Source organism: Pteropus medius, unplaced genomic scaffold, assembly GCF_902729225.1.
Source record: "Pteropus medius unplaced genomic scaffold, Ma_sr-lr_union100, whole genome shotgun sequence".
Classification (NCBI taxonomy): Eukaryota; Metazoa; Chordata; class Mammalia; order Chiroptera; family Pteropodidae; genus Pteropus; species Pteropus medius.
Genome location: NW_024350927.1, coordinates 4,269,725 through 4,285,676, shown reverse-complemented (window position 1 = coordinate 4,285,676; position 15,952 = coordinate 4,269,725). Strand labels below are relative to the sequence as shown.

Below are 15,952 nucleotides of genomic sequence, written 5' to 3'. Positions count from 1 at the left end.
CCTGTTTTGCATCTGCGTCGGGGGAGACTCAGAGCCATTTGGAAAGCAGCACTGATGACTTCCTCATTGGCTAGCATTTAAAATTTGAGAGTTTCCACATAAAAAGCTGGGATTTCAGTTTCTTTTGGGAAATTAGAAGCTTTGTCAATACTGGGCCCATGCTTTCACCTGGAAGCTTCTGGAAGCTGAGTGGCAACCTTTAGAGAGGGCATGTGCTTACCTTGCAAATTCACTTATTTATGTCACTTGCTTTGTCAGTGTAGACAGTATAGAACCTTCGAGAAGGCATTGTCATTTTACACTTGATAACCTTTTCATTTAGATCTCTCGACAGCCATGTAAGCTTGTGCAAATGTTACTCCTTTTTTCCAGACAGAGTTTTTGACTAGCATAAGATGATATGGATGGAAAAGTGGTTGAGTGTTTGAAAACAGGACTTTGTCCAGGCTGGCGATTCCCCACGGAAGCGCCCTATCTTCTGTTTGGTCCTTCCCTTGGAAATCTGTCTTGGTCCGTATCTAACTCAGCTGATGAGAACACGGTGTAGTGAAGCTGGGTTCCAGATTCATTGTCTGGTTAGCTAGCAATTTTTTTTCTGATGACTGGCTATGCCTTTATTTTTTTCCAAGATGGAGTAATTCTGTACAGTTTTACGTGGTGCTGCTGAGTAATTATGAGTTACTCATTGCAGTTTTCTCTGTTATTACAAAAAAAAAAAAAGCAGCCCTGTGGTGTATGAATTGCATTACTTCTCTATAATAAAGAGTATTCTTTGTTCCGGTGGCTCCCATTAAGCCGTAGTGGTCTTGTGTAAAATTCTGCAGACTCTGGAGAGAGGATTCTCTAGGCAGGCTGGGAGTTGACGGGTGAAGGACTGAAGGGACTTCGACATCCCTCGGGGGTTATTACAAGTTCGTAGGCTAGAAGTGAGAATGCTAACGAACCCAGAGTACGATAAATATGTGCTATTATTACTCCTCGTGAGGTTCCTGTGGACAAGATCATCTCTTTGGAAAAGAAAAATAAGCTATAGGAGCACAGCGCCACTCAATCCATTTTGGGGAGTCTGTTAAAATCAATAAAAGATCTCAGAATGAAAGTTATTGTCCTTCACAGAACTTAGGCATATTTATTATTTTGTTCTTTTGTCTCGAACTTACATAATTTTGTAAAATGGAAGCGTTTAACATCCTGTCTGCGTTCTTCCTTTTAGATTTGACTTCAAGAAATGTAAACTGCTCTATGAGAGCTTTTCCAACCAGACCAAGTCCGTTAACTTGGTTTCCCATTCCATGATGGCTTTTGACACCCGCTACGCCGGGCAGAAGGCCAGCCCTGGCATGACAAACGTGTTCAGCTGTATCTTTCAGCCCTCCAGGAACAGCAGCACGACCCAGGGATCCATTCAGATCGAACTGCACTTCAGGTAGTCCGTCCAGACCCTTACTCTGCTGTTCTTCATTGAGATACCGCCTTTTGCGGCCAGCTCTAGAGAGCATCAAAGGACCAGAAATCACCAAAAAGATGGATAATGGCTTACCAGTGCAATGTGCTGTATATTAACTTACTATTCCTGTAACCTTGCAGTTTCATTTTTTGGCCAAAAGATGTCTCTGTTGTCTTAAAAAAAAAAAAAGTTGTTTAGATTTAAGCCAGATTCTTGAAATCAACCTGCCTGTTAAGTCTGTAGACTTTTAATATGTAAAGCAGCTTGGGGAAGGAAGAAAATTATTCTTGTTTAAGGAAAAAAGAAGCCTTTTGTCTATAGAAATAACAGAAGGGAAGGTGGTTTTGATTTGCATTACAGATTTATCTGTGCAAGTCTTGCTGACTCACTTCTTGTGAAAAGAGCTTTAGCTTCTTTGAAGGAGTTTATGTTTTTCTACCTGGTGTGATGGGAGGCAATGTTGTCTGTAGGAAGTGCATATGTCTTGGAAATCATTTGCGATCTGGTCTCAAAACCTCTATCTACCACTTTCTAGCTATGGGTCCCAAACAAGTTGTTTAACCTCTTTGAGCTGTGTTTTCTTCTTCTACAAAACAGAAAAGAATAACTATACCTCCGTCGTAGGGTGTGGGTAATAATGAAATGAGATAACTGGCCTCCTGTATGGCTCCATGATTCCTGAGGCAGTGTGTGGATTTTATGAACAGTACTCTGAGACTTCCTGCCTAAGTGAGCACTGGCCTGAAAACCGAAAAATTAGGTCCCGACTAAAGCAGTCCTTCAATGCAAATCCAAGAGGAGGCCTTTGAAACTGATGTCAGTTTCATCTTATTTGTGCATAGTGTCATCAGATATGTTGTAAATATATAGACCAGTATGTGAAAAGGCTGGGTAAAAGTCGGTTAGGCAAAAAAAGAAAAATCATTAAGATTATTCCTGTATTCATTTGTTTAAACATGCCTGACATTTCAGTGTGCTGTTCAGTGAATTCCTTAGGGTTAAGATGCTTTTTAGGGAGAGGTTGTGGTCTCTTCATATGCCTTTACAAAGTCTAGCAAAGTAAGACATTTAACCTTTTAAAGAACTTTTTAAAAGCTCAGTAATAGGAATGCTAATTGTCTCTTATTGCGCCCTGCCATGAGCCAAGCACTTTACCTACCTTTATTTTAATTCTCACAAGTCTGCAAAATGGGTGACTTCTTCCCCATTTTGAAGATGCAGAACTAGAAGCTTGAAGGGGGTTAGATAACACTTCTCAGGTCACACAGAACTCAAAGCCCATGTCCTTTCTGACGGTCGTCAGGCCCACCACGTTTCTAGCGATGGGCTGCTTGCAGTCAGGCCGCCTGTGCTTTGCAGCTCTGTTGTTCGAAGATGCTGTTTATTTGAACAGGAGGCTTGCATATGTTCGGTCCATCTGCAGAAACAGTTTCTTTTTGGATTTACTTTATTATTATTTATCCGGCTTGCTGAACTGTCAGCTAGTCATTCCACCTATCATGTTTTTAATATACAAGCAGCCTTGAAACGTTATTCTGTTTATGTACTAAAGGTATATAATTTCTTGGAGTCAAATAATAACGTCTTACCTTGGCTCTTGCTAACAGAAGTGCCATTGTTAGCAAGAGGGTTAAAATGTTCTCTCGATTAAAACTTTTGAACGCTTTCTGTGTCTCAAGAAGAATTGCTCTTCTGTTGGGATTTTGTGTGTCAAATATAAATCACTTCACAGTGTTTAAAGGCTTGAAATATTTTCCAGAAATATGATCAGACACACTTTGACTTTCCAGTTAGTGCATAGCTCCGACGATCTATGTTCAAAATGGGGTGGAAAAATTTTACTGAGGGCAACATTTTTTCTCTATTACAAAAGGGTAGAGTGTTTCTGTGAAAAATGCTGTGTCTGTGTGAAGGAGACATACATCACTGTGCCCTTTGCTAGAGGCAATGAGCCAGGTTTGGGAGAACCAAGAGACTGGGGAAGCCAGCCTTGCTGATATCTCGTGATGGGTCAGCTTTCCCAGACTAGGAGCCCTTTAGGGCAGGGAGCCGGTTACGTGTAGTATCTAGAGCCCCAGGGTCGCTTTGGGCTCCCAGAACAAAGTTCAACCCAGAAAACCTTGCAGAGGTGCCTCCAGCCCATTTTTCTCCTGTCCTACCATCTCTGCCCACTGTGTACTAGTAGGGCCTGGTAAGCCCCTGACCACCCCATGGTTTGAGGCCAGGCCTGAGCATCCTCCTTGAGTTTTCATCTCAAATAGAGAATTTGGGGTAATGTGGCCTGCAAAACAAATATTCTCTCTCCCCCCTCCCCCAACTCCCCGTCTAGGGCACTTGGGGTTAGGTGCACAGTAAATATCATCTAATTTGTCTTCCTTCTCAGGCTAAAAGATCCGACTCTCGGGTCAGTTCCAACTAGAGAAACCATCTACTATAGTGTGTAAATTTGCCATTTATAAGGAAGTGCTTCTAGACATCGAAGGAAGAGTGCCCCGTTGATCTTGAAATAACCTGTAGGGAAGGGAACTGACATTTATCAAATGCCTGTTCTGTGCCTGGTGCTATATCGCTTATAGCATTAGTATTTCTCATTTTATAAGTGAGAAATATTGTAGGCTCAGAGAAGGTAGGCGACTTATCCAAGATAATACAACTCGCGATGGGATCTGAGCCTGTGCTCTGTACTATATACCACAGTTTCTCAACCTTGGCACTATAGGCATTTTGGGTCAGATAATTTCTTGTGGTGGAGAGCTGTCCTGTGCATTGTGGCCTCTGTGTACTAGATGCCAATAGCAAGCTCCCAGTTGTATCAATCCAGACATTGTTGAATGTCTCCTGGGGGACAAAATGCCCATTACTGAGGACAACTGGATGATACTTATACTACGTTCTTATAGCATGTTACTTCTCGCTTAAAAATGTGATTAACTTTTGAAAATATTCATTGAATGTTTTCGTAAACCAGTGTGCAGAGTTTATCGATGCTCAAAGCTGTTAGTTTAGAAAATGCTGGAATACCACCTGCCAAGAGTAATACATTTGTAAGTTAATGAAATATTATGTTTCTCCTTTCCATTTTATTTTCTTTCTTGTAGATCTACGAAGGATTCCTCCTGTTTTACAGTGGTTCTCAACAATCTCCGTGTGTTTCTCATATTTGACTGGCTGCTGCTGGTCCATGATTTTCTCCACACCCCCAGCGACAGTAAGAAACAAACCAGTGTTACTCCTTCTCGCCACCGTAACTCCAGCAGCGAATCTGCCGTGGTTCCCAAAACTGTGAAGAGTGGAGTACTTACCAAGCGGTCTTCCCTTCCTGTGTCCACTGAAAGGCACCTGGAGGTCAAGGTCAATGTAACAGGTGCGTATGTGTAGGTGTGAGTCACCGGTTCTGGGTTTGCGTGTTAGACTCAGCATGTGCCTTGCAGGGTAGCTCTTCTGTTGCCTTTCGTTTTTCGATATGAGCACTGACACGCTGGATTCTCTTAGACCAGCTAGCGTCGAAGCTCTTGAGCTCGGTGTTTTGGCGTGAACTGTGTGGCCCGCACCGAAGGCTGCAGGGTCTCTTGACCCTCCCCGCTGCCCGCCTAACGCACTTGCCCAGCTCGAGCACCACCTGGGCCGTGGTCTTCTTCCAGGGTTAAGTCGGACTTCGATTTTTATTTGATCTTTAGGGCCCCAACAGATGTACGTTACTGAATTTGGGCAATTTTAGTATGTGAGAAATCTCAGTTTAGAAGGTATATAAGTGAGGGGATTGTTTACAAAAAGAATATTTTTCTTTAAAATAGATTTATTTTGGTTTTTGTTAACTAGCGAACTCTTCTAGTGCATCTGTCTGAACGTATTTGTGTCTTTATTGTAATATTTGTCTTAGTCCCTTCATCCTATTCAATGGCTTGGAAGCAGCTAGCACAGGCATTTTAAATGGATTGAGTTTTGAAAGATCAATCCATACATGATTTTTTGATGAAAACAGTATATAAAGCAAAATAAATTTGCCATGTACAAATGAGGAGGAAACTGGAGGTACTAATTTTAAAAATCTTTGTATCAGATGGGTCTCCATTTTTTGTAAATCGAATAACTGCATAGATGATATAGTATCTTGTGCTGCTGACCAACATTCAGATCTAAATCTGCTTCCTGGGATTTTAAAGCGGGTCACCCTTTGGAGAAGGGGTGACTTCCTGAGTTCTAAGTATCTGTTCATCCTCCTAGGAGACCTAGATTAACTCTATAAAGGGAGAAACTGCACTCCAGGCTTTTTTGCCTGTGCAGTGCTCTGCTGGCTCAGCCGTGCCTGGCCAGGTCCAGAGAATTTGCTCAGGATAAAAGTGAAGGAGAATGTCGACAGACATCCTGGAGAACAAACCTTATTTAATGTTCCCCCGGTGGAAACGTGTCGCCTAGTTTGCGACATCCTGGTGCTTTCCAGCTCCCTATCTTCGACTTGGCTAACGATGCTGTCCTTTCCAGGCACGGAGTTTGTGGTTGTGGAAGATGTGTCCTGCTTTGATACCAACGCCATTATTCTCAAAGGCACCACAGTGCTCACCTATAAGCCCCGATTTGTCGATCGCCCCTTCTCAGGGAGTTTGTTTGGCATCGAGGTAAGAAATCTGTGTATCAATCAGAATACTACATGTTTGGCTCCAGAGAGGAGCAGCTTACCTCTTGAACTTTCATTAGGGGAAATAATGAGTGGAACTGGAGGACCCCAACTCTCTTCTCGTTATTTCGTTACAAATCTACCAGGTTATTTTGGTATGTGAATTGAGTCCTCCAGTGTCAGGGCGTGTGTGTGTGCGTGTGTGTGCGTGTGTGTGTAGTGGGACTTCGCCTCTTTCTCTTACACCTCCCTTCCTCAAATTCAAGGCGACCCTCCTAGTCCCAGTACCCTGCCAGGCCCCTTGTGTCCTCTAGTTCTGCAGGGCTCGTCCTCGTCCTCGGCACGTGTGCCAAGGTGGGAGAGGGGGCCACGTTTCCCCCTGCGTCCCCCTCCCCACATTGATGGCTTGTCTCTGTGAAGACCAAAGGCTTTGTCGTCATGGACACTTGTTTATGGAGGGTGTGAAGGATTTTGTGTATCTTCCTTTAGGAACATCTGATCTATAAAAGGGCAACTCTAGGGAGTCATGCACAACCTGAAAGAGTGAATCTTTAAAAGCGGTGCTCTGGGCCCTGATTTAATCTCTCGAAGGAGATAATTTCTGCAGAGAGGGCTGTGCAGCCTGACAATTACCTGGCACAATACTGAACACAGACTGCTTTGCCTCTGTGAGCCAGGGGTTGTGGAGAGAGATGGGAAGTGAGGCAGATTGTTATCTCTCTCAGATGTCCTTAATTCACTGATCTCAGCTAACATTCCTCCTGGTCTCATAGTAGACTATTTGGTCAGCGTTATTCATCATTTCCTTTTCCTTTACGACTGAACTTTTCATGCCCTGTTCATTCCAGTGCTATTGTTCAGAGGTTGAGTGAGCAAAACTTATTGTCACTGTCAGCCGCATGTGGTACTCTTTTTTTTCCTGGTCCAAATATAGCTGATTAAAACCTGTAGCGACTTCACTTCTTGACCATTTGTTTCTCTCACGTGAAGAAACCTTGGTTTGAGAAGAAGGATTTACATGCTGGTGTGATGTGAGTTGATCGTGAAATGGCAATTCATCTGCTTCCCGAGCCACCACAATACCAGCTTTGAATGGAAACCTTGGTGATTGATTAATGAACTGTTAGGTACAATTGCGTTTTGTGTAGCAGAAGCCCCTGAAGAAAAAAGGAAAACGAAACTTTCCGGCTTCAGAGTCTTAGGAAAACTACATGGCAGAGGTTCCCGGAATGCCTTTCTGTCTCGTTCTGTAGGCTGCACAACCTTCTCGTGCGTCGCTGGGGAGGACTGAGAAAGAGCAAAATCAGTTAATTGTCAGTGTAGCAAAGGACCTTGGTGTCACGTGTTTTTCAATAGCACCAGAAAATGTCCAAAAGCGGGAGGAGCAAGGGGGACCAAAATGAATGCTTGCTTCTTTCCTCCGTCCTCTTCTTAACTGTGCACAATAAGTTGGTCCTGGAAGGGGCGCCCTCCCTAACCTCCTCTCTCTCCTCATAAATAAAATATATTTATTTTAAAACTTTTTGTTATAGAACATTTCAAACATGGACAGAGGAAACACACAAAAGAAAAATACAATGAACCCCTCTGTACCCATTACCCAGCTTCGGTAATTAATGCATTTCTTTTTAATTATGAAAGTAACAACTACATTACATAAAATCGGGGAAGGAGAGAAGAAAATCACCTTTGTTTCCTGTTGACATTTTGATCTGTCATTATATTTGATAACATTTGATCTGTCATTTTTCATTATGGCATGATATTATTTTGATTGGGCTGCTTTTTTACATAATCTATGTTGTTGCTATCTTCCCACATTCCACATGGCTACAGAATATTCCATTGAGTAGATATACATGTCGATATAAACTTGGCTTTCCTTAGTTCTCTTTATTAACTTTTAAATAATGATTCAGTGAATTTTTCTATATTTTGCATTATTTTCTTAGGCCTGTCCCTAGAAAGTAGGATTGTTAGATCAAAGGGTGTGAGATTTTTAAGCCTTTTGTTATATTGCCGAACTGCTTTTCATACGGTGCACGCCCTTGGCAGTGGGTCAGAGTACCAGCCTCACTCTTCACAATATTTGTTTCAGCAGCTGTTATGGGTCTTGTGATAACATGGCGCTGATGGCTTCTGAGATAGTCTCTTTTTCTGCCAATGGTTAGACTCCTTCTAAATCAGATGTTAATTCTTGCCATATTCCATTTCATTCTCTAGGTATTTTCATGCCGACTAGGGAATGAGCATGATACGGCTCTTTCAATTGTCGATCCAGTACAAATTCAAGTGGAGCTGGTGGGGAATTCTTCTTATCAGAATAGTTCAGGATTGATGGATGCATTCAACAGTGAAGATTTCCCACCCATCCTGGAGGTAATAATAGATCTGTATAACACACCGACATATTCTCAAACACCTTCCTGTGCTTGTACTACTTACCCTGCTGGGCCCAACAACATTTTAGTTTTTTCAGCAAAAACAAAATAAAAATGACACCATCTCCATCCTAAGATCTTGCAGTCTCATGGAGGATAAAAAGACCTTTTAATTGTCTGGTACAATCTTGTAGTTCTACAGAAGTTCACAGAAAGAACTCGGCGTAGGTAGGAACATTGATTATGAGTGGAACTCACGGTCAGGTGAGTCCGAAGGGAGCAGGGCAGGATAAATAGGCAGAGAGGGAGAGCAGTGGTGTTAGGATGCAGAGAAGTCGGGGCCGGAAATGGCGCAGCGACGAACGCGAGACGGAGGAAGCCTCGCTAGAGCGAGCAGGCTCGCAGGGGAGGGGGGAGGATGTAAGGTGAAGCAAGGGAGGGTGAGGCCTGGCGAGGAAGGCTTAAGGATGTGGTGTTTTATTTCTTTGGGAGAGGAGGAGTGATTAATCAGTCCATTTGAACCAAAAGAGATCGAAAAGGAGAGGAAAGCCATTTTGGTGGTTAGCCTTTTAAGAAAAATAATAAGAAAGTAAATAAAGCACCAACCCAGACGTTCGAACAGTCATCCCAGTTTTAAAGCGGTCTGCTGTTGGTGTCTGTATGGCTTTTCCCAGAGGTGGCTATATTGCTAATCTCTGAGGAAGACTGGATTTTAGGAAATATTAGTGTGGAACTCGACTCATTTAAGGTGATGTTTGAATGAAAAAGAGATCATTTTGTTGGTCAGTTTGCTTCAGAGATTTAAAAAATTAAATAGATCAAAGCAAAATGGATTAATCAAACTTTGCTAATAGGTAATCCTGTCTCCCCTCAAGTCATTCTTTGACTCCCTGCTTTAATGATTTATTACACTTGTATGGAAGTCATCCTTATCCTACTGAAATATTTTACTAACTTCCCTAGCTTAGTATTTTTTATTTGGTGCAGTTTTGTGAACATTTGACCTCATAGCTGAGATGTCTTCCCTCATGGCTATCAGTGCTTAATTCCGAGATCTTTCTTCCTAGTCTTCAAAACGAGACATTTCGTGTAGTGTCTGTTGGACTTCTCAAACTGGAATTAGGAATTACACCTTTAAGAGGTGTGGACGTAAAACCAAATGCAACTTTAAAGACTGCCACCTTTTAAATTTCGATAGATTCATTTACAAGCCCTGGATATCAGACTCTCCTACAACGACGTTCAGCTGTTTCTTGCCATCGCAAAATCCATCCCAGAGCAAGCTAATGCTGCAGCACCGGACGCAGTGGGCTCGGAGACCAGTTCTGTTAGCAGTCACCTTCCCGGTGCGTCTCGAGATGGAGAGGAAATCAGAGAAGGAACAAGACATACCTTAGATCCTGTCTTAGGTAGGCGTTTAACTGTAATTCCCCCTCCCTCGCCCCACCAGTCTTCCTAATAACTTTTTTTTTTTTTAACATTAATTATAACTAAGTCATAAGTATGCCTCTCTCATTTTTTTTTAATTTAAAAAGAAACAACACCCCAAACCACTGCTGTAGCCTTTACTATATATCCTTTTACAATTTCAGAGTTAAATGGACAATGCTAAGGTTTAGTTTTAAACTTTGAGTTTTCCTCCAAAGTTATGTGGATAATACTGTTTTAATTTTAAGCTTTTTAAAAACATAGTCAATATATAAAAAAGACTGCTAAAATTTTTAGAGTGTACTTGATAAAAATCTTCAATTAGGAGCCCATTTTGCCTAGAGAAATGAAATGTTTCGGTCACCAGTGTCTGAATTTTTTTCTCTTCAATTAGTCTATGGATTAACTTACATAGTTATTTTTAAAAATCATATACGATATTTTTTTCCAGAGTTACAGCTAGCTAGACTGCAGGAGCTGGGCTTTAGCATGGATGACTGTCGCAAAGCTCTTTTGGTGTGTCAAGGTAATTTGCATAAGTGTTCCATTATCTCTTCTGTATCCTGATAATATACTTCTTTTCAATTGCCTCCCTTGTTCCTCCCACAAGGTGACTTAGAGAGCTGGAGCGTATTTTGAAGACCCTCCCTCCATGGTCTTTAATAACGAGCAGCAGTGTTTCCTAGTGCATCAGAATCTGGGCCCTGGAGCTGACGGCCTGGCTTCACATCCTTCCTCTGCCACTTACTGGCTACTTATTATGACTTGGGCAGTTTACTTAATCTTAATCCCTCTGTGCTTCTTTATCTATAAGATGGGGGTAAGAGGACTTCCTTCTTCCTTTGGAGGTTTGATATAAGTAAATCAGTATATGCAAAGCTCTTAAGAAGAGCTGGCACACATCAAGTGCTTTGTGGATGGTAGCCACTGTTACCCTGGTCATGGTAATGGTGGTGATACTGAGCGTCATGGCCGTTGATTGAGTTCCTCTGCGCCGAAGCCTGTGTTTTCTTGTGGAATCCCCATAGCCCTTGGAGGGCTTCAGATGAGGAAACTGGATCAGATAGGTTAAGTGAACTTGTGAAGGTCATCTATTAGTGAGGGGCTAAAATGGGTTTAAAATCAGGTTTGCCTGTGTTCTTTCTGCTGTGTCACACTGCCTCCGACCTCCTTTTGTCTTCCCCGTTCTCTTAGAAGAGAGATACAGCAAAGCCGTGTTTTATTCAGTCTTTATACTTGAGTGTACGTTCTCTCTGTGCTATATGTGAATGTATATACACACACACACACACACACACACATATATATGTAATATTTTGTATATTGATAGATTATAGTACAAATACAGTTTTATAGCCCTTTTGAAATACACTTGTATTGAATGATTACAATTTAATTATGATATACTCAGTATCGACAGCATCTTCCCATGTCATTAAAATTATTTGTAAACATTGATTTTTTTGCATTGACCCAAGGATATATTGTAATTTACTTAAATATTTTTTAGTTGCTTTGCATTCTTTCGCATATACAGAATTCTGTAATATACATTTGTTGGTATGAACTTTTTTGTCTACATCTCTTAAGTATTTCCTTGGTAGAAAGAACTACTATTGTAAATACTGGATCAAAGGATATAGATTTATTTTTTTGTCTCTTTACTCGAATTGACAAATCTTTTAAAAAGATTATACCAGGTTCCTCTCTGACCAGTTATGTGTGAAAATGCTGGTCTCACCACATAGTTGTTTGCATTAACTATCATCTTTTTTCCTCCTGGAAAAAATGAAGGTAGACCTAATTATCTTGTGTTCTGTTTCTACCTACTCATTATTACTTTTTATTTAATTAACTTTATACCTCTTAATGTTCGCATTTCTTATTTTTTAACTCTTTTTTCACAATTCAAGCCTTTTGGATTTTTGTTCATATTTCTTTAGTAGCTGAGGTTTAGTTTCATCCATAATAAAGATAACAATAGCAAGTAATGTTTATAGAGCCTTCGTTATATGCCAGGCTCTGCTCTGAGACTTTACGTGGACCCAGCCGTTTTCTTCTCATGTCAGTCCTATAAGTGGGTGCTGTTGGGCACAGAGACATCAGGTAACTTGCCCAAGATCCAACATCTGGTTAAGTGCCAGGGTCAGAAGCCAGACCATCTTGCTCCAGAGCCCATGCCCTTAACCACCTGTCACTGTTCCTCCGGTAATTTATCAGTATGGGGGTAGCATTGCTCTTCTTTCCTCTCTTCTCTTTTTTTTTCTTAGCTTTAGCAATTTGGTTGTGTTCAGGAGCTGTTATGGAACAGTTGCATGTTACACACTTGCAGTTCTCCTTGCTGACTGTTCCTAAGGAACCGTGTGTGGTTGAGGAGATGAACTATGCACAAAGTAAGGCATTTGAGAACAGTTACAAAGCTGTACATCAGTATATGCAAAACTACGTAGTGAAGATTTAGCTTAAATACCGAGTGGCACCCATTTGGATCCTCTCCTTTCCTGTTCTGTCCTCTCCTTCAACAGATGTCACAGTAGAGGATGGGTGGCTTTCTGGAGGCGTTTTGAACCAGAACGTGAAAGGAGCAGTAAACTTGAGTGGAAGGCCTGCAACAGAGACGGCCTTGTTCTACTTGCTTAAAAGCAGAATTCCTATTACTATGCCCTTTTTTTCTTTTTTTACGTCTAAGAATACATCTGGGGTCAAGGTTCTCTTGGGCTGTCCAGTAGGGCCCCCCCCCATACCCTTTATTTCTCTCTTTTCTCTATGAGTTGCTCGGGTAGCTGTGGGAACTGGTTGAACTGATCACCTTTTAACTTCTTTGAAGGCCAATTGAAAAAGGCGGCAAGTTGGTTGTTTAAAAACGCTGAACCTCTGAAGTCTCTTTCTCTGGCCTCTCGCGGCCGAGAGGGCCAGGGGACTCTGCCAGCACAGCTCATCTCAGGCGTGGAGGTCAAAGCCGAGAGCGTGTGCATCTGCTTCATCGATGACTGCATGGATTGCGACGTCCCTCTCGCCGAGCTCACCTTTTCCCGTGAGTGTTTCCCTGATTTTCGGGTTCATCTTGAAGATTTTCAGTGATGCTTGAATTATTTGGGGCCTTTCTAAATGTTATTCGTGCTCTCCTTTACGTAGCACAGCTAAAATTTAGATCATGGTTTAACATATTTTTCATTATTTGTATTTTAAAAAAACTCGTATATTTATTTGCCATATGTGGCCTTCAGACCATACATATATATAGGGAATAATTGAAACTGTCATTGATGAAATTTCTGTTGTTGTTTACAGCTCTAGCTAAATAATTCCTGATCCTCCATGTCGTCTATCTTTTCCTGTATGTCAAGTTTATAGTGGTTGTGGTGTTATTAAAGGCATTTAGAAGATAAGCTCAGGAAAGAATGCTTCTGCCCTATATATCTTTTGAAAATAAAAAACACTGTCTTAGAAAGTTCACCTGAGTCCCCTCCATAGGGCCCAGGAGGAGGTGCAGCACTGTCCCTCCAGGCACTGGGGTGGCCGGGCCTTACCTAAGTCGCACAGTTGGAGGAGATGGTCGATGAGGCTTCTGAGAGTAGAGGAACATCTCGCTGTCTTTACTTTTAACCTTCCATCGTTTTGGTCTCGCTGCCTCTCCTCTCAAGGAAGATTTGGTTCTGAGGATTTAATTTGGCCTTTTTCACATTGCAGAGGTTTTCCTCCTCCCTGTGCTTCTGGGCACCAGGGGCCACGGGATTAAAACTGACAACTGGGGTTTGGACTGTTGCCAAGAGTATCTTTTCTGCAGAGTGTTATTTATTTTTCTACGGCAATCTTAAAATTTCGAGCAAATATTTATGATGACATGACGGCCCCTGTCACTGTTACCTCTAAGATACTCTTTTAGATACTCAGGTAGAAATCAATATTTGTGTTCCCACAGGCTTTGGATAAACCTGGGTGCCAGGGCTCGGACTGGGGGTAGCCAGGGGGAGGCGTTTGCCTCAGTCACAGCATTTAAAGGGGTGCCAAAAAAACTCAGTAATACAAACAATATTTTAATGGAATGTTTTTTAAAAATCAGAATGTATACAAAAAAAAAAATCTCTGATGAACCAAATATCACATTTTTGTGTGCTTTCTTATGAGATCGTCAGTATCGGCTGTAACTAACATCTCTTTAATGGGATTTGTCTGCAGAAAACAAAGTTTTGGTGTTCCCGCCCCAGCACTGCAGTAAGATTCGTTTTCATTGCAGGTCTGAATTTTCTTCAGCATGTGAGAACTAGCCCCGAAGGCTATGCCCACTTCACGCTCTCTGGAGATTATTATAACCGTGCTCTGTCAGGTCAGTTTAAGCATATATTATGATAGGATTTAAAAAATAACACAAATATTTGCCTGGGCCTATTTCTCTATAAATTTTACATGAAGGAAAGGAGGTGGGGCAGGACAGGGAAAGGTTAAAAGCGAGTGACTACATAAACAAAAAAGACGAAGATTTTTCATTTTTCTAAAAACAGATCTGATATGTTGTAACTTATTATTTAAAAAGTTTTGATAGTTAATTCTTTTTGATCTGGAAGTTTGGCTCATTCTAGAACATGAAATTGCTCAATAGTGAAGGGTCATTTGGCTGGCCCTAATAGTAGCTAAATTTCAGGAGAGATTTATGCCCATAATCATTTTAAATTTTGAGCTTCCTCCCTCCCCACTGGCCTCGTTTGTCTCGTTAGAAGAATCCTGAGTCCGTGGTGGTGTTTAACCTGCCGTACGTACTCCCTGAAGTGAAACAGTTGCGCAGAGCCGGCTGTCCTGTGGAAACACGAAACCCGCACACACAGCAAGGCATTTTCAGGTCTCTTTTCTTGCGTGGAAAGACCGAGGTGTGGGCCTGTGGGGTCGACACTGCGGCCCCGTCCGGCACCAGGGCCGAGCAGCTTGAGCTGTGCCTTTGTCACCTTTGGAGGTTTTAGTAGCTGTGGACGAAGCGAACAGCTGTGTTGTGTGGTCTGAGGCTGAGGCCTGAGCCGCCTGCGCCGTTTGATTTCGGTGGGAGATTTGTTGTCCTGCTGCCGATTGCTTTAGAGGACATGTCGCATTTCATATTACATTAGTTAACGTTTTCCCGTTCTGTTCTGGATTCACCCAGAGATAACAGTCTTATATCCCAATTGTTCAAGATGTTTAACTTTAGAATAATGGCCCGGGTCTTGCTAATTGAGAGAAACTCTTGCAGGGCGTATGGTAGCTGCTTTTCTGAGAACCATTTATTTTCTCAGAGCAGATATTGCTTACTTTTAAAGTTGTACGAACAAATTCAGGTCACTAAGTGCTAATGTCCTGACTTCATGCTGCATATTGGGTTGGATTTGTATTGGTAAGTTACCTGATCTATGGCCGAATGAGTATATTTAGAAAACTTAAAAGTTAACTGGAAAAGTGTCACAGTGAGGTACCATTTTTCTTACCCAACAGACTGGCAAAAATTAAGTGTGACACTAGTAAGTGTTGGTGAAGATATGAGCCACAGAACTCTTATTCCTGCTATTAGAATTGTAAGCTGGCACAACCCCTTCGGAGAGTAATTTTTAACATGGCCTAGTGGAGTGGAGTGGAAGGTTCTCAACCACCCAGGACTGTGTTGCTTCCATGTCTACACTCAGGAGAATCTCTTGTCTCTGCATCCTAGGAGATGAGCACAAATCGGCTTATAGTGGCATTCTTCCCAATAGCAATAGAACTGGAATCCAGTGACTGTCTCAGCAGTAGCATGGGTAGATTATGATACATTTGTAAGTGGATTATAATTCAGTGGTCATCAATATGACTGACTCGCAAAGATATGTTGTTGAGCAAAACGGAATCTTGCAAAAGAATATATGCGCTACTGCCATGCTGCCCTGAACACGACCGATCCCGTCTGATCTCGGAAGCTAAGCAGGGTCGGGCCTGGTTAGTACTTGGATGGGAGACCGCCTAGGAAGACCAGGTGCTGTAGGCATTAAAAAAAAAATAAAAAAAGAATACATGCAGTTGGATTCTGTTAAGTAAAGATCCCCAACAGGACAAACCAATCAATACGTTCTTAAGAAATGCATA

At 41.8% G+C, this 15,952-nt stretch overlaps 1 protein-coding gene and 1 pseudogene across 5 annotated transcripts in view; both read left to right on the top strand.

Moving 5' to 3' along the window:
* Positions 1 to 15,952, top strand: part of VPS13D (vacuolar protein sorting 13 homolog D) — a 218,420-nt gene that overhangs the window by 59,463 nt on the left and 143,005 nt on the right. For all 5 annotated transcript variants that reach the window (XM_039842182.1, XM_039842184.1, XM_039842183.1 and 2 more), the window contains 8 exons: positions 1,214 to 1,426; positions 4,546 to 4,811; positions 5,930 to 6,063; positions 8,286 to 8,441; positions 9,642 to 9,852; positions 10,323 to 10,397; positions 12,699 to 12,905; positions 14,109 to 14,198. In XM_039842182.1, coding sequence (XP_039698116.1) covers positions 1,214 to 1,426; positions 4,546 to 4,811; positions 5,930 to 6,063; positions 8,286 to 8,441; positions 9,642 to 9,852; positions 10,323 to 10,397; positions 12,699 to 12,905; positions 14,109 to 14,198 — 1,352 coding nt within the window. The remainder of the gene's footprint in view (positions 1 to 1,213; positions 1,427 to 4,545; positions 4,812 to 5,929; positions 6,064 to 8,285; positions 8,442 to 9,641; positions 9,853 to 10,322; positions 10,398 to 12,698; positions 12,906 to 14,108; positions 14,199 to 15,952) is intronic.
* On the top strand, positions 15,736 to 15,854 carry LOC120585943 (uncharacterized; annotated as a pseudogene).